The following is a 25,676-nucleotide window of genomic DNA, read 5'->3' as shown; positions in this document are numbered from 1 at the left end:
AGTAGAATATCTTCTTACTTACAAAACTAATTTTTTTGAACAAAACTGACTTAATAAGAGGGATACCTATCTTTAAAACCAGTAGGATCTTCTAACTCCTCTTGTAGGATCACTTTTGCTACTAGCCTGAGAAGGTATTGGTTGAGTCTCTCTGTCTCATTTTTGTTTATGTGTGTGCAGTTGTTCTTCCACTCTGCTTATGAGATGAGCCAGCTGGTTTAGAAAATAATCTGTCTGAGGGCACTGGGGTGTGATCAAGGGCATAAGAGAGATTACGTTAGAGAAATTTGTCTTTCCTCATTTTCCGCTTTGGAACTGTGGCACCCATTATACCGTGAGTGTGCAGTTTCAGTTGGTTGGCTAACATGTCCCCTTGTGAGGTTCCACTGGGATTATTTTCCATTAATTCTCTCATTTGGTATGTCAGCTACTTTGATGAGGGGTTAACTTTAAGAAAGGCCCTCCAGATACTGAGATTTTCGTGTGGAGTGGCAGCTGGTATATTTATTTCTATAGATGTCATTAAGAAGGTTGATCTGTGTCTAGGCTCCTCAGAGGTTAATTGTAGGTTTTCTTCTGTACAGCATAGAAGTAAAAGAAAGGGGAAGGGAAATGTATGATGGCCCTTCTCACCCCATAGCTGAAATCTCAGGATCTCTTATCTCTACAAGAAAGAAAATTTCCAAATACATGCTGCATGAAGGTGAGTTGTATATTAGGAATATTTCCTTTAACTTGATAGAATTCCTTTTGAATTTAGATAATGTGAATTTGGATATTGATATCCTGTTGCTGTATTCATTTTTTTCTTCTCACTTAGGTCACTTTAGGTCAAAAATGATTTTCAATATAGGTAACTTTTCATCTTTCCTATGTTATGCTATACTATACTAAGTCGCTTCAGTCGTGTCCGACTCTGTGCGACCCCATAGACGGCAGCCAACCAAGCTCTGCCGTCCCTGGGATTCTCCAGGCAAGAATACTGGAGTGGGTTGCCATTTCCTTCTCCAATGCAGGAAAGAGAAAAGTGAAAGTGAAGTCGCTTAGTCGTGTCCGACTCTTAGCGACCCCATGGACTGCAGCCCACTAGGCTCCTCTGTCCATGGATCTTCCAGGCAAGAGTACTGGAGTGGGGTGCCATTGCCTTCTCCTCATCTTTCCTAGGACTCACATAATTATTTTTTTATTTGGTGGTTCCCTGGTGACTCAGTCAGTAAAGAGTCTGCCTGCAATGCGGGACACCTCGGTTCAATCCCTGGGTTGAGAAGATCTCCTGGAAAAGGAAATAACAACCCACTCCAATATTCTTGCCTGGAGAATTCCTTGGACAGAAGAGCCTGGTGGGCTACAGTCCTTGGGATCACAAAGAGTCAGATGCAACTGAGTGACTAACTGTAACTTACATATATGAATAGATGCATGCGTGTATATGTGTGCATCATTACTTTAGTGATGAAAGTGGGATGACACATTTTAATGCCCTATGAAGTATAAATATGATGAAAATAATTACTAGGAACTATATCATTTTTATAATTATTTACATCATCACAGCTGATATGATTGGAGGAAAGGCTGCTACTGCTGTAGTTTTGAAGCCTTTGATTCATTCACATTTTATTATACAGTTTTTTTCAGATACAGAATGATCCAGAATTCAAAAATAAACTGAAAGCACAAGCTTTAATTTACCCTGGCTTACAGGTCCTTAATATCTCCATTCCTTCTCACAGAGAAAATGAGCACGGTCCATTTCTGTCAAAGAAACTGGCATTAGAACTTGCATGCCTGTATTTGACTCAGGATAAAGCACTCCCTCAGGCAATGACGAAAAATCAACACATGCCTCATGGGCCAAGGCATCTGTTCAACCCAGTTAACTGGAGTACCTTCCTTCCTGAAGAGTGTAAGAGGAACCATATATATACAGAACCAATTCTTGGAAGACTCAATCCTTCATATTCAGCACTTTTGGATAGTAGGTTATCACTCTTGGCAGTCAATGATTCCCAGCTGCAAAATTTGCCCATAACTTACATCCTCACCTGTCAACATGATATTATAAGAGATGATGGGCTTATGTATGTCTCATGAATTCAAAATGTTGGAGTTAAAGTTTCTCATGACTATATGGAGGATGGAATCCATGGAGCTTTATCATTCATGGCTTCGCCAATTTATTTACAGCTAGGCATTAGGATAAAAGATAAGTATATTAATTGGCTAGAAGAAAATCTATAAATAATACATATAGCTAGCTAATCAGTTATAGTCTACAGGATATATTTTGAGATTTGTGAGTTTAAGGAACAATATCACAATTTTAGCTTTGGATAAATTTAGGTTTAAATCAAAGCAAAATAACTATGTATCTTTGAAAAAATTAGTTTCCCTAATCTTAAATCTTGCTACAGTGAAGACTTCTGCTATATTTATCCTAATATATATCATTTACTTTCTCTGACACATGGTAAATATTCACCAATCATAGTAAAGTATAAAAACAAAGTATGATTATAGGCAAAATATACACAATAGTTTCAAGACAGTTACAGGAATGGTAGTGGTAAGTGAGGATAAGTTTTAAGGAAAAAAAAAAACTTGTAGTTTTCTTTAGATAGGGTTGGGTCATACTATCTTCAAGTCATTTTGTCAATTAATCATCCATACATTAATTTTATGCACTCTGTAAACTGTTAGTTTTCTTTCATTCATTTAATACAGAAGTCTGCTTTCAGGCATGTTATTGTTGTTCAGTTGCTAAGTCATGTCCGACTTTTTGCTATCCCATGTACTGCGGCTTGCCAGGTTTCCCAGTCCTTTACTATCTCCCACAGTTTACTTAAATTCATGTCCATTGAGTCAGTGATGTTTTCTAACCTACTCATCCTCTCCCTCCTTCTCTTTTTGCCTTCAATCTTTTCCAGCATCTGGGACATTTCCAATGAGTCAGCTCATCACATCAGGTGGCCAAAGTGTTGGAGTTTCAGCTTCAGTGAATCAGTCCTTTGAACGAATATTCAGGGTTGATTTCCTTTGGTTTCAAACCAGGTTTGACTGGTTTGACCTCCTTGCAGTCCAAGGGACTCCCAAGAGTCTTCTCCAGCATCACAGCTTGAAAGCATCAACTCTTCAGCATTCAGCCTTCTTTGTGGTCCAACTCTCACATCTGTACATCACTACTGGAAAAGCCACAGCTTTGATTATATGAACCTTTGTTGGCAAAGTACAACTTTGCTTTTTAATACACTCTCCAGGCTGGTCATAACTTTCCTCCTGAGGAGCAAGCATCTTCTAATTTCATGGCTGCAATCACCATCTGCAGTAATTTTGGAGCCCAAGAAAAGAAATCTGTCACTGCCTCTACTTTTTCCCCCTTTTATTTGCCATGAAGTGATGGGACCAGATGCCATGATTTTAGTTTTTTGAATGTTGCATTTTAAGCCAGCTTTTTCACTCTCCTCTTTCATCTTCATCAAGAAGCTCTTTATTTCCTTTTCACTTTCTGCCATTAGAGTGGTATCATCTGTATATCCAAGGTTGTTGATATTTCTCCCATCAATCTTAATTCCAGCTTCTGATTCATCCAGCATGGCATTTTGAATAATTTACTCTGCATATAAGTTTAATAAGCACAGTGACAATATACAGCCTTGTCATACTCCTTTCCCAATTTGAATCAGTTAGTTGTTCCATGTAATGTTCTAACTCTTCTTGACTCGCATATGGATTTCTTAGGAGACAGGTAAAGAGGTCTCATATTCCCATCTCTTCAAGAATTCTCCAGTTTTTTTTTGAGCCACACAGTCAAAGGCTTTGGCATAGTCAATGAAATAGAAGTAGATGTTTTTTTGGAACTCCCTTGCTTTTCATATGATCCCTACTTTCTTCAATTTAAGCCTGAATTTTGCAATAAGGAACTGATGATCTGAGCCACAATCAGCTCCAAGGCTTGTTTTTACTGACTGTAAAGAGCTTCTCCATTTTCTGCTATAAAAATTATGATCAATCTGACTTCAGTATTGATCAATCTGACTTCATCCCATTTGGGATGTCCATGTGTAGAGTCATCTTTGTTACTGGAAAAGGGTGTTTGCTATGACCAGTGTTTTCTATTGAGAAAACTCTGTTAGCCTTTGTCCTGCTTCATTTTGTACTCCAAGGCCAAACTTGCCTGTTACTCCATGTATCTCTTGACTTCCTGCTTTTGCATTCCAAATCCCCATGAGGAAAAGGACATTTTTTATGGTATTAGTTCTAGAAGGTCTTTTAGGTCTTCATAGAACATTCAATTTCAGCTTCTTTGGCATCAGTGACTGGGTATAGACTCGGATTACTGTGATATTGAATGGTTTGTCTTGGAAACTGACAGATCATTCTGTCATTTTAGAGATTGCACCCACATACTGCATTTTGGGCTCTGTTGACTATGAAGGCTACTCCATTTTTTCTATGGGATTCTTGTGCACAATAGTAGATATAATGATATTCTGAATTAAATTTTCCCATACCTGTCCATGTTAGTTCACTGATTCTTTTTTTTTTTTTTTAGACTAGTCAAGTGCAGTAGTGAGAAGGGGGGAAGAGTAGAACGAGGAGTTTGATCTGTAACTGACTGTGAACAATCAATTGAGACAACTCACTACCTTCGGACCAGCCAGTTCACTGGTTCTTAAGATGTTGATATTCACTCTTGACATCTCCTGCTTGACCACATTCAATTTACCTTGATTCATGGGCCTAACAATCCAGGTTCCTATGTAATATTGTTCCTTACAGCATTGGGGTTCATTTTTATCATGAGACACATCCACAACTGACTGTCATTTTTGCTTTGGCCCAACCGCTTTTTCCTTTCAGTAGCTATTAGTAATTGCCCTCCACTCTTCCCCAGTGGCATATTGGACACCCTCCAACCTGGGGGGGAGTCATCTTCTAGTGTCATATCTTTTTGCCTTTTTTGCTGTTCATGGGGTTCTCACAGCAAGAATATAGGAATTGTTTTCCATTCCCTCCTCCAGTGGACCATGTTTTGTCAGAACTCTCTTCTATGACCCATCTATTTTGGATGGCTCTGCATGGCATGGCTCATAGTATCAGTGAATTATGCAAGCCCCTTTGCCATGACAAGGCTGTGATCCAAGAAAGGGGCTTTCAGGTATATTATGGAAAAGGCCAACATCTGCATCTAAAGTTAAATATTTAACCCTTACTTAAAGGTTTAGAAATGTCAGCCTCAAGGTAGAGAGTTACTGTGTCAATATCTATTTATTGATTAAGTATCCAAGATATTCTCTCACCAATTGTACATGGACATGAGAATTATTTATTGTTTTATTTTGAACTTCTGGAGTGAATCATTTATTCTCACAGGGAGCTTTATAATAGAAAGATATTTAAGCTGATGATCTCTGCATCTATTGACTTTCCTTTGATAATGGGGCCCACACTCATGTTAGTCTATGTGAACCTCACAACTAAAATTTATTCCCATTAGGGGACATCTTAAGTAGTGTCTAATATTCTGAGATCCTTGTGATGCTACTCTTTGCATGTTGTTGTTTTCTCTGTTCTGTGTCAGTTTTGGAAGCTGAGTAAATTTGGTGCTGGATAAGTGTAATTGTGTTTCATTCATTTGATTGATAATCTAATTCCAAAACACATTGCTGGAGTCTACAGCTTTACTATTTGCCTTTTGGTCATCTTAACACATAATCTGTTTTCTCATCTTTCAGCACAACCCACCAAATTAGAATCTTCTCTGAAATCCAAACATTGAGTTATTACATCAGGTTCCCAAAGTGGTAATTAATATGTTTTCTTTGGTATTACTTGTCTTGTATGTTCGAAATAACATCCTATTCAATAATCATCTGTTTGTGTATTTTTTAAAAGAGAGAGACATTGTTCAAAAGTATCATCATAAACCAGACTTGACAAAAATTTGTTTGCCTGAATCAATCAATAATCATTAGAATCATGTGAGTAGGCAGTTTGTGCTTGTTTTGTAATCATTAATTTTTTTAATTACAAAACTTAATATAAAGCACTGTAGCTATTAATATTACAAAATAGCAAGTTGATGTGTATAATTAATTAATTATATATAATTAATTAATTAATTAATATACACAATGCTATAGTGACTGGAAAGTGATAGGTCTGTGCTATTGAGGGTACTTATCAGGCTATCAAAAAATTATGACTCTCAAGCAGATATAAAAATGAACATATGTTAAACACTATATTTTAATTCATTCAGTGAGGAAACCAGGTATCTGTTAAAACTTCTTCAAAATAGAACCTGAAGGGACACAAACAGATTGAGAGATAGATCATGTTCTTAGATAGGAAGAATTAATATTGTCAAAATGACTATACTATGCAAAGTAATCTACAGACTCAGTGCAATCCCTATGAAATTATCAATGGCATTTTTCATAGTATTAGAACAAAATATTTTACATTTGCTATGGAAACACAAAAGACTCTGAATAGTGAAATCAACCTTGAGAAAGAAAAATGAAGCTGGAGAAACCAGGCTCTCTGATTTCAGACAATGCTACAAAGCTGCAGACATCCAAACAGTATGGTACTGGAACAAAAACAGAAATGTAGATCAATGGAACTGGATTGAAAGCCCAGAGATAAACCTATGCACATATGGTCACCCCAGATGTGAAAAAAGAGGCAAGAATATACAGTGAAGTAAAGATTGCTTCTTCAATAAATGGTGCTGGGAAAACTAGACAGCTTCATGTACGAGTAAAAATTAGAACTGCTTCACACTATACATAAAAATAAACTCACAATGGATTAAAGACCTAAATTCAAGGCTAGACACTATATAAGTCTTAGGGGAAAATATAGGCATGACACTCTTTGACATACATTGTGGCAATATTTCTTTTATGTTGTATTTTTTTAAACTTTTTATTTTGTACTGGGGTATAGCCGATAACCCTGTTCTGATAGTTTCAGGTGAACAGCAAAGGGACTCAGCCATACATATACATGTATCCATTGTCCCCCAAACTCCCCTGCCATACCGGCTCCCACATAACAATGACCAGAATTCCATATGCTATACAATAGTTTCTCAGCAAGACTTTTTTGATCTACCTCCTAGAATGATGAAAATAAAAACAAAAATAAATAAATGAGATTGAATTAAACTTCAAAGCTTTTACACAGTAAAGGAAACAGTAAACACACAAAAAAGACAACCCTTAGAAAGACAGAATATATTTGCAAATGAAGCAACTGACAAGGGATTAATCTCTATAATATATAATAGCACATGCAGCTCAATATCAAAAAAACACAAAACCCAATCAAAAAATAGGCAACAGATCTAAATAGACACTTCTCCAAAGAAGAGATATGGATGGCCAAAAAGCACATGAAAAGATGTTCAACATCATTAATTATTAGAGAAATGCAAATCAAAACTATAATGAGATATCACTTCAGAGCAGTCAGAATAGCCATAATAATAATAATAATAAATCTACTAACAATAAATGCTGGACAGGATGTGGAGAAAAGGGGGCCCTCATACACTGTTGGTAGAAATGTAAATTGGTGCAACCATGATGGAGAACTGTATGCAGATTCTTTTAAAAACTAAAAATAGAGTTATTGTATGATCTAGCAATTTTACTCCTGGGCATATATCCAAGAAAACAATAATTAAAAAAAAAAATGTACTCCAATGTTCACAGCAGCAGTACTTAGCATAGCCAGGATGTGGAAGCAACCTAAATTTCCATCAGCAGAGGAATGCATAAAGATGATGTGGTATAGATATAGATATAGATATAGATATACACACACACACAGACACACACACACAATGAAATACTACTCAGCCATAAAGGAACAAAACAATGCATTTGCAGTGACGTGGGTAGACCTAGAGATTGTCATACTGAGTGAAGTAAGTCAGAAAGTGAAAGCCAAATATCATATGATATAGCTTATATGTGGAATCTAAAAAATATTATAAATGAACCTACATTTACAAAAGAGTAATACAGCTACACAAGTAGGAAACAAATTTATGGTTACCAAAGGGGAAAGAAGGGAGATGGATAAATTGGAAGACTGGCCTTGACATATACATACTACTATATATAAAAAATTTAACCAATAGGAACTTTCTGTGTAGCACAGGGAGCTCTTAAGTGACATATATTGGATAGGAATTTGAAAAAAAGTGCATATACGTATATGTATAATTGATTCACTTTGCTGTACACCCAAAACTAATACAGCACTGTAAATCAACTATACTACAAGACTTTGACTGTGTGGATCACAATAAACTGTGGAAAATTCTGAAAGAGACGGGAATACCAGACCACCTGACCTGCCTCTTGAGAAATCTGTATGCAGGTCAGAAGCAACAGTTAGAACTGGACATGGAACAACAGACTGGTTCCAAATAGGAAAAGGAGTTCATCAAGGCTGTATATTGTCACCCTGCTTATTTAACTTATATGCAGAGTACATCATGAGAAATGCTGGACTGGAAGAAACACAAGCTGTAATCAAGATTGCAGGGAGAAATATCAATAACCTCAGATATGCAGATGACACCACACTTATGGCAGAAAGTGAAGAGGAACTAAAAAGCCTCTTGATGAAAGTGAAAGAGGAGAGTGAAAAAGTTGGCTAAAACTCAACATTCAGAAAATGAAGATCATGGCATCTGGTCCCATCACTTCATGGGAAATAGATGGGGAAACAGTGGAAACAGTGGCAGACTTTATGTTTTTGGGCTCCAAAATCATTGCAGATGCTGACTGCAGCCATGAAATTAAAAGACGCTTACTCCTTGGAAGGAAAGTTATGACCAACCTAGATAGCATATTCAAAAGCAGAGACATTACTTTGCCAACAAAGGTCCGTCTAGTTAAGGCTATGGTTTTTCCACTGGTCATGTATGGATGTGAGAGTTGGACTGTGAAGAAGGCTGAGTGCCGAAGAATTGATACTTTTGAACTGTGGTGTTGGAGAAGACTCCTGAGAGTCCCTTGGACTGCAAGGAGATCCAACCAGTCCATTCTGAAGGAGATCAGCCCTGGGATTTCTTTGGAAGGAATGATGCTAAAGCTGAAACTCCAGTACTTTGGCCACCTCATGCGAAGAGTTGACTCATTGGAAAAGACTCTGATGCTGGGAGGGATTGGGGGCAGGAGGAGAAGGTGACGACAGAGGATGAGATGGGTCGATGGCATCATTGACTCGATGGATGTGAGTCTGGGTGAACTCCGGGAGTTGGTGATAGACAGAGAGGCCTGGCGTGCTGTGATTCATGGGGTCGCAAAGAGTTGGACACGACTGAGTGACTGAACTGACTGACTGACTGACAATAAAAATTAATTAAAAATTAGAAATAAACATTATTGAAAAAAATGTGAATAAATATATAAGTGAATGGATGGCTTAAGGGAAAAAAAGAGAAAGAAGGAGCCCAAAGGACCAGTATAATAATAAGAGCTCAAAGACAATGAACAGTATGGGGTGTGCTTAATGTCGGCAATCATAGTTGTAAAACATTTTAAAGACCATTAAAGTCTAGATACAAGTAACCTAGAGAATTACACAGATGACCTAGAGAGATCTAGTCAGCATACATGTTTTAAAATTACACTTTTTTTTCTATAGTGACAGGAAAGACAAGGTGAAGATAAACTTGTCTACTCTTCTAATCACAAGAACAATTTGCTGGGTGACATATCTGTAGGTATATAGAGATAGATGGATGAGCCAATTAAAGAACATTAGATGATATGGTTAAAGCAACAATAACAAGAACTATAATCAGAAGTGAGACTACATTAAAAATAAGATATCAGGATTAATTATAATCAGAAGTGAGACTACATTAAAAATAAGATATCAGGATTTTGAAGCTTAATCATCTGGTATTTTAAATTATATGAGATGTGTGAAGTGCTGATTATGATTATTTTAACCAGAACATACAAATTTACATGACACACATATGTATTTATATAATTTTTTAGCTACTGTTATTATTAATATTATCAAATCAACTAAAATAAAGGAGGTTTTGATTAATAGAGGTGATTTAGGTAAGAGCACTATGGGAAAGGGAAGATCTGAAAGGGGTGGTCCCTGAGGGAATTCAGACCTTTGAGGGTGAGTGAAAGAGAATATGCAGAAAATGGGATGGCGCCTGAAGAATCTGACCCACTTTTAGCTCTCCTTGACTAAGCCTTATGTGATATCCTGGTCCCTTAGGCAGGCTATGCTAATTTTAGAGAAAGACAGAGCTGAACTCCCCTCCTTCCAGACTCAGTAGATGTGAGCATTTTTCTTAAGAGCAAAGGGTCTTGGCCACTTTGTGCTGGGCTTCAACTTTTATTGTTTCTCTTTCTTGCTGAAATATTAGGATGTGAGTCTACAGTTCAAGTAAAAGGTGAAGGTTAATGCGAGCTTAGTTTGTGAATTTCTACCTTCTAGTTTTACACTGATGAAGCATCAGGAAGGCGCTTCATTCTGCATTCTCTGCCAGTGTTTCCCTCACACACAACTCAGGATCATGAGCTCTTTGGTGGGTGTTTGGGTGTCTTTCCAAAAGCATTTTCCTTGTTAACCTAAGTACTAGAGCTCAGACATGGTTACCCTGAAAAACATTTATAGATGGATGACCAAATAATGTGCTGTACAAGCCAAGATGATTGTGAATAAGAAGGAATAATCTGTGACCGCCTCAGGCAAGAGGAACATATGGTCACCATGCAGCATATCCCCACATTCCCTCAGGGTAAAGCCCAGATTCCTTCATGTGGCTTATAGAGCCTGTGTTTGTCTCCAGGCTTATCTCTTTCATGATTTTGGATGTTTTCTATCATTAGACAACCAAACCCAAACTTTCACATACTTCTCAGCCCTTCTACCAAGAGTGTGCTACCTCTTACCTCTGTTCACACAAACAACACATAGTTGGGCTAGTCAGCTCTCAATTCACTTCTTAAGAATTGGATATATTTTTAATCCTTGTTCCCCTTAGCAAGGTGCTTTTCCCCTCTAGCTCTTTCAATATTTATTAAATGATTTTTTTTCCTGTTTGATGTTCACTGAGCTTTCTTGTATGGAGGTTCCTTGAAGACCTAAAAATAGAGCTACCAGTAATCTTACTCCTAAATATATCTCTGAAGAAAGCTGTATTTTGAAAGAATGCATGCAGCCCTATATTCACTGAGGCACTATTTAAATAGCCAGGACATGGAAGCAACCTAAATATCCATGAGGAGAGAAATGATAAAGATGATATACTGCCTATATATAGTGGAATACTACTCAGCCATTAAAAAAAAAAAAACCAAAATAATGTCATTTGGAGTGACAAGGTGGACCTAGATATTGTCATACTGAGTGAATGAAGTAAAACAGAGTAAGCCAAATATTATGTGATATCTCTTATATTAGAATCTAAAAAAATAGTACAATGAACTGATTTACAAAATAAAAGTAGACTCACAGGTATTAGAAACAAACTTAAGGTTGCTGAGAGAGAAAGAAAGGAGAAGGATAAATTGGGAGATTGGGCTTGACATATATACACTATTATATATAGACTAGTTAACTGATAAGAATGTACTGTAAAGCACAGGGAATGTTACCAAATGGTCTGTAGTGACCTATACAGTAAAAGAATCTAAAAAAGAGTGGATATACATGTACGTATAACTGAATCACTTTGCTGCACAGCACAAACCAACACAACACTGTAAATCAACTATACTCCAATAAAAATTAATTTAAAAATTAGTTATAAGTAAACATTCCTTGAACTAAAACTGAATACATATACATAAGTAAATGGATTCCTTAAGCAAAAAAAAAAAAAAAAGAAAGAAAGAGAGAGAGAATTCAAAGGACCAATATAATGAAAAATATCCAGTACCATGTGTAAAATAGACAGCTAGTGGGCAACTGCTGTATAACACTGGGAGCTCAGCTTTATGGTGCCCTGTGATGACATCGAGGGGTGGGATGGGGTGTTCAGAGGGAGACTCAAGATGGAGGAGATAGGCGTATACATATAGTTGATTCACTTCACTGTGTAGCAGAAATTAACATAGCATTGTGAAGCAATTATACTGCAGTTTTTAAAAAAGTTAAAAAAATAAGCCCTCAAGATGATGAACAGTTAATGCAGGCAATGTGCAGTTGAAGAACATTTCAAAGACCATAAAAGACTAGACCCAAATAACCTTGAGAAATATACAGATTACTTAGAAAGAACTCCTAAGCAACTTACCGTTTTTTATTAAAGTACATTTTTTTTTCTGTAGCAAAAAGAAGGAAAAAATGTAGATAAAATTTTCTATTCTTCAAACCACAAGAACAATTCTCCAGGTGAATTATGTCTGTAGGTATATAAGGATGGATGGATGAGCCAGTTAAAGAGCTTAGAGGATATGGTTAAAGCAACAATAGTAAAAATTAGCAGTGAGGGTGGAACTACATTAAAAATAAGGTATCAGAGTTTTGAGGTTTGTTGTTGTTTAGTGGCCAAGTTGTGTCTAACTCTTTAAGACCCCATAGACTGTAGTCCACCAGGCTCCTCTGTATGTAGGATTTCCCAGCAAGAATACTGGAGGGGTTTACCACTTTCTTCTCCAGGGGATATTCCCAACCCAAGGATTGAACCTGCATACCCTGCCTTGACAGGCAGATTCTTTACCACTGAGCCACCAACAGAGATCCCATTTGAGGCTTAATCATCTGCTATTTAAAAGGATATGAGATGTGTTAAGTGATGATTACGATTATTTAATAAGAGTATAACAATTTTCCTGACACATGTATGTGTTTGGTCAATTTTAACTTTTAGTTACTGTTATTAATGTTATAACAGATCAAATCAGCAATTCTAAAAGAAAGGAGGTTTTGATTAAGTGAGGTGGTTTAGGTAACAACACTGTGGGAAAGGGAAGCTCTGAAAGGGGTGGTCCCTGGGGGAATCCATACCTTTGAAGGTGAGTCAAAGAGGAGGTGCAGAAAAATGGATGGTGGGCACCTGAAGAATCTGAACCACTTTTAGGTCTCCCTGACTAAGCCCTAGGTGCTATCCTGGTCCCTTTGGCAGCCTATGCTAGTTTTAGAGAAAGACGTAGAGCTGACCCCTCCTCCTTCCAGACTCAGTAGTAGACCAAATAGATTTTTTCCTCAGGGTAAGGGCTGTTGGCCACTTTGCTTTGTGTTGGGCTTCAATTTTTATTGTTTTTCCTTCTTGCTGAAATATTAGAGTGTGAGTCTATAGTTCAAGTTAAAGTTCAAGGTGCATGGATCAGGAAGCTTAGTTTGTGAATTTCTACCTTCTGGATTTAAGTTTATGAAGGAAAAGGAAGCCGCCTCATATTGCATCTTCTGCCAGAGTTCCCCTTACACACAACTCAGGGTCATCAGATCTTCTGAGTGTTTTGGTGTCTTTCTAATACCTCTTCCCTGTAAGACTAATGACTAGAGGTCAGACGTGGTTACCCTGAAAAACTTTCATAGATGGATGATCTAATAATTTACTGCACAAACCAAGATCATTTTAAATACAGAGGGGAATAATCTGTGACTGCCTCAGGCAAGAGGATCATACGGTTACCTTATGTAGCATGTACCATGTTCCCACATCCCTCAGAGTAAAGCCTGGATTCCTAAATGAGGTTTATGGAGCCTGTCTTTGTCTCCAGCCTTATCTTCCAGTGTTCTTTTCTGCTCTCAAGCATTAGGCAACCATATCCAATTTTTCACATACCTCTTCGTTTTTCTGCCAAGAAGGTGCTACCTTTTACCTCTCTGCATACATATAAAGTGGAATAACTATTCAGCTCTTCAGTTCACTTCTGAAGAAAAGTCTGATATAATTCTAATCCTTCTTCCCCTTTGGAAGGTGTGTTACCCTTTGGCTTCTTTGAGTATTTATTTTTAAAATAGATTTCTTGGTATATTTCCTGCTTGGTGTTCACTGAGGTTCCTGTATGTGTGTTTTTGTGTCTGTTCATTTTGGGAAATTCTCAGCCATTCACATATTTCTTTTGCCTTTTTTTTTTTTTTTCTCTTTGTATTCCCATTGGACATGTGTTCTAACTTTCGGAATTATTCCACATGTCTTAGACATTCTATTTCATTTTTTAATTTCTTTTTTGTCTTTGAATTTTATTTTGGGAACTTTTTATTTTACAATATTTTCAAACTTATTGATTCTTATTTTGGTTATGTTCACTCTGCTAATGTACCTGAAACCATTTGGTGTCCTTTTGTGGGGCTCCAAAGAGCTCCCAGTACCTCAGTGCTTTATGTCTCAGCTGTGATAGATAAGAAGTGACTTATGAGAATAGGACTTTTGTGAGGCTAAAAAGTAGGTGGGTGAGAGGATGCTGAACCTTGAGAAGTTTCTGAGCTACAGTTTTATAATCAAAGGAAAAGTGACCAGAGGAAGAAGACCTTCTTTGTCATTCTTGAGTAGACCTCATGTTTCCATCATCAGCTCCTCCTCCATGTTGAGCAGGGGAGTTTTCTTGTCCCTGTGTGGTCAAGTTAGGTCCACAAATTATTATTTTTTTATGTGTGCAAAGAGTATGTCCTAGGGATCATTAACTTACTGAGATCACTGGGCAGGATGTGGGTCTCATGCCACCATTGTTTTATTGTTTAGGGGCATGTTTTGTGCTTCTCTTGCATGGTTTTGTTGCTAAGCAAGCCTGCTTGTCTTTGTGGTTAAGCAAACCTGCTTTCTTGAGTAGTCATTAACTCACAGGCATCTCCCATATTTTTTCTATTGACAGTCCCCTAGTGGGATTAACTACTTAATCACATACTTTGTTTCTTTGTCCCTTTCAAGCCCATCAAAGCAGTCTTTGTTTCTCTTACACTGTTGTTGATTTCTTGAATTTCCTTTGGATTCTCTCTCGGTGTTTCTATTTCTCTGTTTATATCATACCCATCTGTTCTTACATATTGCCTACTCTTCCATCAAAGGCTAATATATTGCTCATAGTTGTTTCAAATTCCCTAATTGATATTTCTAAAATCAGTATCATATCTGAGTCAGATTCTGATGCTTGTCTTATCTCTTTAAAATGTAGTTTTTCTTTTTGTGGATCTGAGTCTGTCTCTGAGTGTGACTTTTAAAGAAATTTCTTAGCCTTTCCTTCTTTTTCCCTTTGTACTTCACATGAGATAGGATGATCAGAAAGAGGTGGGGTTGGCAAATCTAATTGCTCTTTCCCCAGGTGAGATGAGGCTTTTTCACTGAAAACCAAAGCCTTTGTTTTGAAGAGGCATCTGGGAACATTTAAAATGTTTTCTTTTTTTCTCTCCTCATTCAAGACATGAAGGAAATTTTTTTCCCCATTGTTCACTGTGGCACCTCTCTAGTGGAGTTCCTGGATGTAGCACCCAAGAAAGTGTTGGGAACCTCTTATCTCTGGGTCCCCATGGGGATTTTAACTCTCAATCTTCTTCACACTGAGGTGGCTTAGATGGTAAAGAAGCTGCCTGCAGTGCAGGAGACCTGGTTCAATCCCTGGGTTGGGAAGATCCCCTGGAAAAGGAAATGGCTACCCAGTCCAGTATTCTTGCCTGAAGAATCCCATCGACAGATGAAGCCTGGCAGGCTACAGTCCATGAGGTTGCAAAGGGACACGACTGAGCCACTAACACTTTTTCCACACTGGGCATCCAACCACTTGCAGAAATTATTGTCGAAGTCTTTCTGTCACTTCCTGGTTTTGGTGTCTTCTACTTCAGGTAATCTGACCTTGGCTGTGATTCTTTGTATATGCCTATGTCTCCAGATATGGGGAGTTTCTTTGCCCTGTGACCTCAATCCTCTGATGAAGCAAAGGAGAAAGCTATTGATTTTGTAATTGTTTGGAATTTATCTTTTTATGAAGATAGTGTGATGACTTCCAAGTTCTTTGCATGTTGAAGCTTACACTAAAATATTTTTGTTAAGATTCCATATTGATAAATTAGTTAAGTTTCTGAATGTATCTTTCAAGTTGCTGTGGAAGCTTTTGAAGATGTGGTTCTTGATCACCACTTGCACTGGAACTTGGGCAAGGGTGGGCCATGACTGAATGAGTTCCTTCTTGAGTGGTGAACTGGTGACTCTTGGACCTAGGACTTAAGTGGACCAAGATGGAGAACCCACTTCATACATGAGAAATCCATGTCCTTCCCAGAGCAGAGACTGGGAGCCTGAAGCCAATCTTAATGACCCAGATAACCACGATGCTGTGATCACTCACCTAGAGCCAGACATCCCAGAATGCAAAGTCAAGTGGGCCTTAGGAAGCATCACTGTGAAGAAAGCTGGTGGAGATGATAGAATTCCAGCTGAGGTATTTCAAATCCTAAAAGATGATGCTATTAAAGTGTTGCACTCAACACACCAGCAAATTTGGGAAACTCAGCAGTGGCCACAGGACTGGAAAAGGTCAGGTTCATTCCAACCCCCAAAAAAGTCAGTGCCAAAGAATGTTCACTGCACAGCTGCACTCATTTCACATGTTAGCAAAGCAATGCTCAAAATTCTCCAAGTTAGTCTTCAATAGTACAAGAACCAAGAACATCTAGATGTTAAAGCTGGGTATAGAAAAGGCAGAGGAACCAGAGATCAAATTGCCAACATCAATTGGATCATAGAAAAAGCAAGAGAATTCCAGAAAAATATCTACTTCTACTTCATTGACTATGCTAAAGCCTTTGAATGTGTGGATCACAATAAACTATAGAAAATTCTTCAAGAGATGGGAATACCAGACCACCTGACCTGCCTCCTGAGAAATCTGTATGCAGCTCAAGAAGCAACAGTTAGAACTGTATGCGGAACAATGGACTGGTTCCAAACTGGGAAAAGTGTATGTCAAGGCTGCCTATTGTCACCCTGCTTATTTAACTTCTATGCAGAGTATATCATGCGAAATGCCAGGCTGGATGAAGCACAAGCTGGAATCAAGACTGAGAACCCCAATTTCCTGTAAACTTGTAAAATGAATTTTTGAAGGTTATTCTGAGTTATAAAAATATTCCTTACCAAAAGAAAACAATTTCCTAAAGGAGATCAGTCCTGAATATTCACTGGAAGAACTGATGCTGAAGCTGAAGCTTCAGTACTTTGGCCACCTGATGTGAACAACGGACTCATTGGAAAAGACCCTGGTGATGGGAACCATTGAAGCAAGCTCTGGGAGTTGGTGATGGACACAGAAACCTGGCATGCTATAGTCCATGGGGCTGCAAAGAGTCAGACACGACAGAGCGACTGAACTGACCAAACCGAACCACTGTATCTTCTATGTGTTTACATAACCTATAGAATATTTTGGTATTTTTTAGTGTCTTTTTCTACTAATTCTGATATTTGTGCTAGGCTGTTCAGTTTTGATTCATTAACTCCATTGTTCATTATAGAGTTTCTTTCTGCATATTTACATGATGGACTATTTTTATTTGTTGCCAGAAATGGTAAATCTTACCTTTCTGTGTGCTGGATATTTTTGTTTAAAATAATCTAATCCATTCAGATCTTGCTTTTAAGATTTGTTAAAGCCAGAAAAGTGCCACAGACAACTCTTCCAAGGCAGTAAGCTAGGGCAATCATATTTCTCACCTTTTAAAATTACTCTCCTTTTCTTGATGCTCAATGTCTTGCAAACTGTTGTTTCATATATTTTCAAATTGGCTGGGGCTGTGAGTTATAAGAGAGAGTAGATCTGTCCTATTAATATATTTTGGCCAAAAACCAAGTAGAATTTAAATGTTTTTAAAATATATATTCCAATTTGTGAAACTATAATATTTATATTTTATTCAGCAATCTTACTAAATTTACATTTCCATAGATATATTCTTCTGGATCTTATGTGAGTATTAATGCATCACCTGGGGAGGGGGAAAGCTTTCTTTCTTGTTTTAAAACTTGGTGCTTGTCAGCAAGTTCAATGAAAGATTATTTTATCACTCAATGGTTTCATTTAATCATTGTACAAGTACACTGTGTCTTTTTGTGTTCTTTTTTTTATAGATAAGCTAGATTCTGCATTTGATAAGTTGTTACTTTTCTGTTTAGTGGATTTCAGTGGAGGCAAAGAAGAGTTGAATCACAGTCCATTGAGGTAAAATGGTCAAAGTTTCAACTGTTCTTCTTAATGATTAATTCATTCATCCAAATCTTATATAGTTTCTTTTTACACTCTGTATTCTAGGTCAGAAATAAACAGCTGTGAAAAGCTAAAAAAAAGAGTTCAGTGAACACTCAAGTTAGGAAGTAGAAAGGAAATTTTCACCCAGGAGATAGACTTTCAGGAACCTCTGAGCACTGCTCCGCCTGTTAGAAAACAAAGGCACAGTTACATACATTTTTGAGACAAAGGATTGTGCATCAACATGACATGCTGATATTTTACATAAAGTTCACCAAGGATAGATAGTGAAAGTTAGCAGGTACAAAGCGTGTAGCAAGTCACCACGACTGCCTACAGAGTTGGGAAAGAATGGTGGTTACAAGAAGAGGTTACTTGCTAGTATCTGCAGAAAGGAAAAAGAAATGATCTTTGTGGTCAGCAGGTACCCCCGTCTTTGAGGAGTTCTGGTTAACGTGTAAAGCAGATGCACACTGCACAAGAGGATGGGAAGGAGGAGGCCCGGATGGACACACAGAGATTTTTAATTATTTCTTGTCCTGTCTTGTGGGATTCCCTTGTAACTCAGTTGGTAAAGAAACTGCATGCCATACAGGAGACCTGAGTTTGATCCCTGGGTCAGGAAGATCCCCTGGAAAAGAAAATGGCAACCCACTCCAGTATTCTTGCCTGGGAAATCCTATGGACAGAGGAGCCTGGCAGGCTATAGTCCACGTGTCACATCTCATATTACTTTTCCTTGAGTTATTTCACTGGATATGTCTTTCAGTTTTAAAAAAAAAAGTGAGAATAGATATCCTTGCTTCAAACACTTTCTGGTTCTACCTTGCCTGCTGCACTTCTCTCTGAAATTCTTTTGGTTTTTCTGAAGAAGTTTTCTTAATATTTCTTGTGAATCTACTGGTGACAGAGTCTTAGTTTTGTCTTTATTTTACTTCCTTTAAGGATATATATTTTTTTCACATGTAGAATGCTTTGTTGAAAGCTCCATTTTTCTTTAATCTTCAATACTTTTCAGGTATTGTTTTCTAGTGTCTGTTGCTTGGAGTGTAATATCACCCACACTTCTTCCTGTTGTTCCCCCACCCCCATTGGTTTCCTTTAACATTAGTGTTAGTTTCTATCACTGTGTAATAAGTTACCACAAACTTAATGGATTAAGACAACGAAAATATTTCAAAATTTTGTGAGTCTTGAATGGTATGGATGGTTCAGGCTTCAGGGTTTTTATTGCGTGAATCAAGGACTTGGTGACAGCTATAAACATTTCTGACCTTGGAGTCTTCTTCCAAGCTCTTTTAGGTTGTTGTCAGAGTTTGGTTGTTTATGGTTGTAGAACTTAGATGCCCATTTTCTGGCAGGCTGTTGACTGGGAGCCCCTCAACCTTTAGAGTCTACCCACTTTCTTGACATTTGAACCCCTACATATTCAGGTCAGTAAATGAAATTTTGTGGTCAACTGATTTGGAGCTTTAATTACATCCACAAAATTCCTTCATAGCAATTCTTACATTGGTGTTGAATTGAGTAATTAGGATAAGATGTTTGTCCACAAGTAAGCAAAAACCTTGTGTAGCCATCTTAGGATTCTAATTATAAGAATTTTGTCTTCATCTTTGATTTTCAGCAGTTACAATTATGATGTGCCTATATGTGGCTTCATTTGTATTTATACTGTCATCAATTCACGGAGCTATTTGCTTTGTGGGATCATGTCTTTTATGAATTTTAGAAATTTTTTATCCAACATCTGTTCCAGTACTCTTCTTCCCTATTTTCATTTCCTGTCCTCTTGGAAATCTTATCAAACATATATTAGACCATTCATGCCTAATTTATGGTGGAATATCTTCAAGTTTGTATTTTCTTAGCTCACTCATCTAATCCTTTATTGCAGACAATGTATTTCTAAATTCTGGAATAACTTTATAATCTTTGGATTTACAGATGATGAATTCAACACTTTTATACATTTTTCCATTTTATATAATTTCTGAACATATTTACAATATTTATTTTAGCATCTTTTTGCTCTCATTATTAATTCCAACACCAGAGTTGTGTGTGAGTCTGCTTTACTGCATTATGTGTGTGTGTGTGTGTACTATAACTATGTTTAATACAATCTTTGAATGAAGTAGTTTTTTCTTTTTTTTTTAAACTATTTTTTTAAATTTTATTTTATTTTTAAATTTTACATAATTGTATTAGTTTTGCCAAATATCAAAATGAATCCGCCACAGGGTACACCCTTACCTATATTTGTAACAAGTGTGAGCACTGATTAGTTCAAACCAAATAGGAATTAATTTAAATTGTGGTTCTGTAGCATCACGACTGAGCGACTTCACTTTATTTTTTCACTTTCGTGCATTGGAGAAGGAAATGGCAACCCACTCCAGTGTTCTTGCCTGGAGAATCCCAGTGATGGGGGAGCCTGGTGGGCTGCCGTCTATGGGGTCACACAGAGTCGGACACGACTGAAGTGACTTAGCAGCAGCGTCATTAATTAATTTTGATTCACATCTGATTTTTACAGTTTTGAGACTAAACTCTGTCTCATGTACTCAGCAGACATCTTCTAGCAGAAATTTGTGGCATATTAGCACTAGAAGGATTGGGAAATATTTCTCTGCTTTCAATCTTCTTACAAGCCTCCCTCATCACCACACCTGTGAGGGAAAAAAGTCATCAACCAAAGAAAACTATTTCTGCATTTGAAGCTCTTCCGTATCTCAATCAAGCATATAAATTAATTTTTTAATCAAGAGTCTTTTTTAAATATAAGATCTTAGTTTTCAAAATACAGAAGTTAGGAATAATTTGTAATTTTTTCTATTTTCTAACTGCATATTCCATTATTTAGAAATTAAGAGAAAAAGAGCTAGCCATGGGAAGAAGGGCAGGGCCAATGAAGTTCCAGAGAAGATGGAGAAGGATGAGTGTGCAAAATTAGACTGATATTTCAAATGTTGTTTTCCATTATGCTTTTCCACATGTTGGATTGTTCATGTTTAGTTTATTTGCAGCCATCTTATCCTCTTCCACCTATTTGGTTCTAATCCTCAACTATTTTAGAATAATGATCTTTACTCCTTTCAGTATGATGCTTAAATAGATAATAAAGCAGGCTTGTAGTAAGAAATTATGGTATGGGAATAATACAGCAATTAAAGTATGAGTAATAACTTCTGTTACAAAGTGAAAGGAGAAATAGCAGAGACCTCAAATAAATTATTCGATGACAAAATTACCAAAAATATTCTTAAGGAAAATGAAAACCAGAATGATACTTCAAAAAAGCTCCGCAAAGGAATGGACAAACGCCAGGCTTTGCTCAGTTTTCTTACCGCTTTTCCTAATATTGAGTTAACATATATAAGACAGGCAAATATTTCCCTAATGAATACATACTTTTTGCATTATCACTCAACTACAAAAGTTGAAAATTTGCACCACTAATATAAATAAACAACAACAACAACAAACACTTTATAAATGTTTCTGGACGGGATAAACAAATTTTGGAACTTGCTCAAAAATACCAGGTTCCTATCTTCTTGTCTAAGGCCTAGTTAACCAAAGTGGATTTTAATTTTGTAATGATCTGTGACAAAGGCATTAGCCATGAGCATGACTAAATATTACCTGATAGACTTTTTAAATTAAGTTCTTCACAGTAATCTTTCCAATATACTGATAGGAGAAACAGACTTTATAGTTGCTCTTGTGCTCTGGTTAGACTCATAATAAGATTTATTGTGTTGAAGCAATGATGGTGTCATAGGATGAAAGAGCTTCTGGCCACATTTTAAATACTTTGCTACTCTGAGTGCATATTTTATGTGACCTATTGTGAACTGTCACATCAATTCATGGCATCACTGACTCGATGGACATGAGTTTGAGCAAGCTCCAGGAGTTGGTGATGGACAGGGAAGCCTGGCATGCTGCAGTCCATGTGGTTGCAGTCGGACATGACTGGACTGGACTGAACTGAATTGTGAATTGTGTTTCAGGTAGAGTGTGTAACTGTTGAGCCAGTTACTACAGTCAGTTAATCTTGGAACTGAATATTATGTAAATATTGATAAAAATGATCATATTACTTGAAAGAGTGTTTCATCTACGTTTGTCCTATTACTTAGCATTTTAGTATATAAAAGGTCACATTATATCATCACTATACTGAGGTTGTGGAAAGAATATCATGCTCTGGTACAAAGCTCTGTGCTTTGGACTGGCTTGTATTATCTTTGCTTATTATATTTATACACTGATGCCAGAAAACACTGAAGAACCCTGGAAAGTAGGGATTTTGGATACTGCTATGAAAATGATTTCACTTATAGTAAATTTTTTCCCCAGGGAATTGGGATTCCTTGTTACAAGCACATGTAAAATTTCTTTTAATTAGTGTTTTGAAAGAGACTTTGGTTTTCTTTTAGGACAAATCAGCTGAATATTATTAATCTGTTTAATTTAATAAATCATTATCAAATCTAATTATTTGTACATAACACAGGGAGATCAATTTCTTGCTGATAAGATGTGCTGAGTTGTCATTTCCGATTCTTTGAGACCTGCCAGGATCCTCTGTCCATGGGGATTCTCCAGGTGAGAATACTGGAGTGGGTAGCCATGCTCTCCTCCAGGGGACCTTCCCAACCCAGGGATCAAACCCAGGTCTCTGGCATTGCAGGCGATTATTTACTGGCTGAGCTACAAGGGAAGCCTGCTGATAAAATAAATACAAAATATATTGGGACACAAATAAAAGAAATGTTATTATTTAAGTTGGAAATTAGGAGGATTTTATTTTATTTATTTATTTGCTTTTCCTTTTTTTAAAAATTTCTTTTATTTTATTTAACTTTACAATATTGTATTGGTTTTGCCATATATCAAAATGAATCTGCCACAGGTATACATGTGTTCCCCATCCTGAACCCTCCTCCCTCCTCCCTCCCCATACCATCCCTCTGGGTCATCCCAGTGCACCAGCCCCAAGCATCCAGTATCGTGCATCCAACCTGGACCGGCGACTCGTTTCATGTATGATATTATACATATTTCAATGCCATTCTCCCAAATCATCCCACCCTCTTCCTCTCCCATAGAACCAAAAGACTGTTCTATACATCAGTGTCTCTTTTGCTGTCTCGTATACAGGGTTAACGTTACCATCTTTCTAAATTCCATGTATATGCGTTAGTATACGGTATTGGTGTTTTTCTTTCTGGCTTACTTCACTCTGTATAATAGGCTCCAGTTTCATCCACCTCATTAGAACTGATTCAAATGTATTCTTTTTAATGGCTGAGTAATACTCCATTGTGTATATGTACCACTGCTTTCTTATCCATTCATCTGCTGATGGACATCTAGGTTGCTTCCATGTCCTGGCTATTATAAACAGTGCTGCGATGAACATTGGGGTACACGCGTCTCTTTCAATTCTGGTTTCCTCAGTGTGTATGCCCAGCAGTGGGATTCCTGGATCATAAGGCAGTTCTATTTCCAGTTTTTGAAGGAATCTCCACACTGTTCTCCATAGTGGCTGTACTAGTTTGCATTCCCACCAACAGTGTAAGAGGGTTCCCTTTTCTCCACACCCTGTCCAGCATTTATTGCTTGTAGACTTTTGGATCGCAGCCATTCTGACTGGCGTGAAATAATACCTCATTGTGGTTTTGATTTGCATTTCTCTGATAATGAGTGATGTTGAGCATCTTTTCATGTGTTTGTTAGCCATCTGTATGTCTTCTTTGGAGAAATGTCTATTTAGTTCTTTGGCCCATTTTTTGATTGGGTCATTTATTTTTCTGGAATTGAGCTGTAGGAGTTGCTTGTATATTTTTGATATTAGTTGTTTGTCAGTTGCTTCATTTGCTATTATTTTCTCCCATTCTGAAGGCTGTCTTTTCACCTTGCTTATAGTTTCCTTTGTTGTGCAGAAGCTTTTAATTAGGTCCCATTTGTTTATTTTTGCTTTTATTTCCAATATTCTGGGAGGTGGGTCATAGAGGATCCTGCTGTGATGTATGTCGGAGAGTGTTTTGCCTATGTTCTCCTCTAGGAGTTTTATAGTTTCTGGTCTTACGTTGAGATCTTTAATCCATTTTGAGTTTATTTTTGTGTATAGTGTTAGAAAGTGCTCTAGTTTCATTCTTTTACAAGTGGTTGACCAGTTTTCCCAGAACCACTTTTTAAAGAGATTGTCTTTAATCCATTGTATATTCTTGCCTCCTTTGTCAAAAATAAGGTGTCCATATGTGCATGGATTTATCTCTGGGCTTTCTATTTTGTCCCATTGATCTATATTTCTGTCTTTGTGCCAATACCATACTGGCTTGATGACTGTGGCTTTGTAGCAGAGCCTGAAGTCAGGCAGGTTGATTCCTCCAGTTCCATTCTTCTTTCTCAAGATAGCTTTGGCTATTCGAGGTTTTTTGTATTTCCATACAAATTGTGAAATTATTTGTTCTAGCTCTGTGAAGAATACCATTGGTAGCTTGATAGGGATTGCATTGAATCTATAAATTGCTTTGGGTAGTATACTCTTTTTCAGTATATTGATTCTTCCAATCCATGAACATGGTATATTTCTCCATCTATTAGTGTCCTCTTTGATTTTTTTCACCAGTGTTTTATAGTTTTCTATATATAGGTCTTTAGTTTCTTTAGGTAGATATATTCCTAAGTATTTTATTCTTTTTCGTTGCAATGGTGAATGGAATTGTTTCCTTAATTTCTCTATTTTCTCATTATTAGTGTATAGGAATGCAAGGGATTTCTGTGTGTTGATTTTATATCCTGCAACTTTACTATATTCATTGATTAGTTCTAGTAATTTTCTGGTGGAGTCTTTAGGGTTTTCTATGTAGAGGATCATGTCATCTGCAAACAGTGAGAGTTTTACTTCTTCTTTTCCAATTTGGATTCCTTTTATTTCTTTTTCTGCTCTGATTGTTGTGGCCAAAACTTCCAAAACTATGTTGAGTAGTAATGGTGAAAGTGGGCACCCTTGTCTTGTTCCTGACTTTAGGGGAAATGCTTTCAATTTTTCACCATTGAGGATAATGTTTGCTGTGGGTTTGTCATATATAGCTTTTATTATGTTGAGGTATGTTTCTTCTATTTCCGCTTTCTGGAGAGTTTTTATCATAAATGGATGTTGAATTTTGTCAAAGGCTTTCTCTGCATCTATTGAGATAATCATATGGTTTTTATTTTTCAATTTGTTAATGTGGTGTATTACATTGATTGATTTGTGGATATTGAAGAATCCTTGCATCCCTGGGATAAAGCCCACTTGGTCATGGTGTATGATCTTTTTAATGTGTTGTTGGATTCTGATTGCTAGAATTTTGTTAAGGATTTTTGCATCTATGTTCATCAGTGATATTGGCCTGTAGTTTTCTTTTTTTGTGGTATCTTTGTCAGGTTTCAGGTATTAGGGTGATGGTGGCCTCATTGAATGAGTTTGGC

General features: G+C 37.1%; 1 protein-coding gene and 1 pseudogene across 1 annotated transcript in view; both read left to right on the top strand.

Moving 5' to 3' along the window:
• The first annotated feature begins 697 nt into the window (after positions 1-697).
• Positions 698-2,271, top strand: LOC139182251 (arylacetamide deacetylase-like 2; annotated as a pseudogene).
• A 2,812-nt stretch (positions 2,272-5,083) lies between these two features.
• The window catches only part of LOC139182241 (arylacetamide deacetylase-like 2), an 83,594-nt gene continuing 63,001 nt past the window's right edge, over positions 5,084-25,676 (top strand). Inside the window, exon 1 of the mRNA XM_070786580.1 lies at positions 5,084-5,158. Coding sequence (XP_070642681.1) covers positions 5,084-5,158 — 75 coding nt within the window. The remainder of the gene's footprint in view (positions 5,159-25,676) is intronic.

The sequence above is a fragment of the Bos indicus genome, chromosome 1, assembly GCF_029378745.1.
Source record: "Bos indicus isolate NIAB-ARS_2022 breed Sahiwal x Tharparkar chromosome 1, NIAB-ARS_B.indTharparkar_mat_pri_1.0, whole genome shotgun sequence".
Taxonomy (NCBI): domain Eukaryota; kingdom Metazoa; phylum Chordata; class Mammalia; order Artiodactyla; family Bovidae; genus Bos; species Bos indicus.
This window is presented reverse-complemented; position numbering and strand designations above follow the sequence as displayed.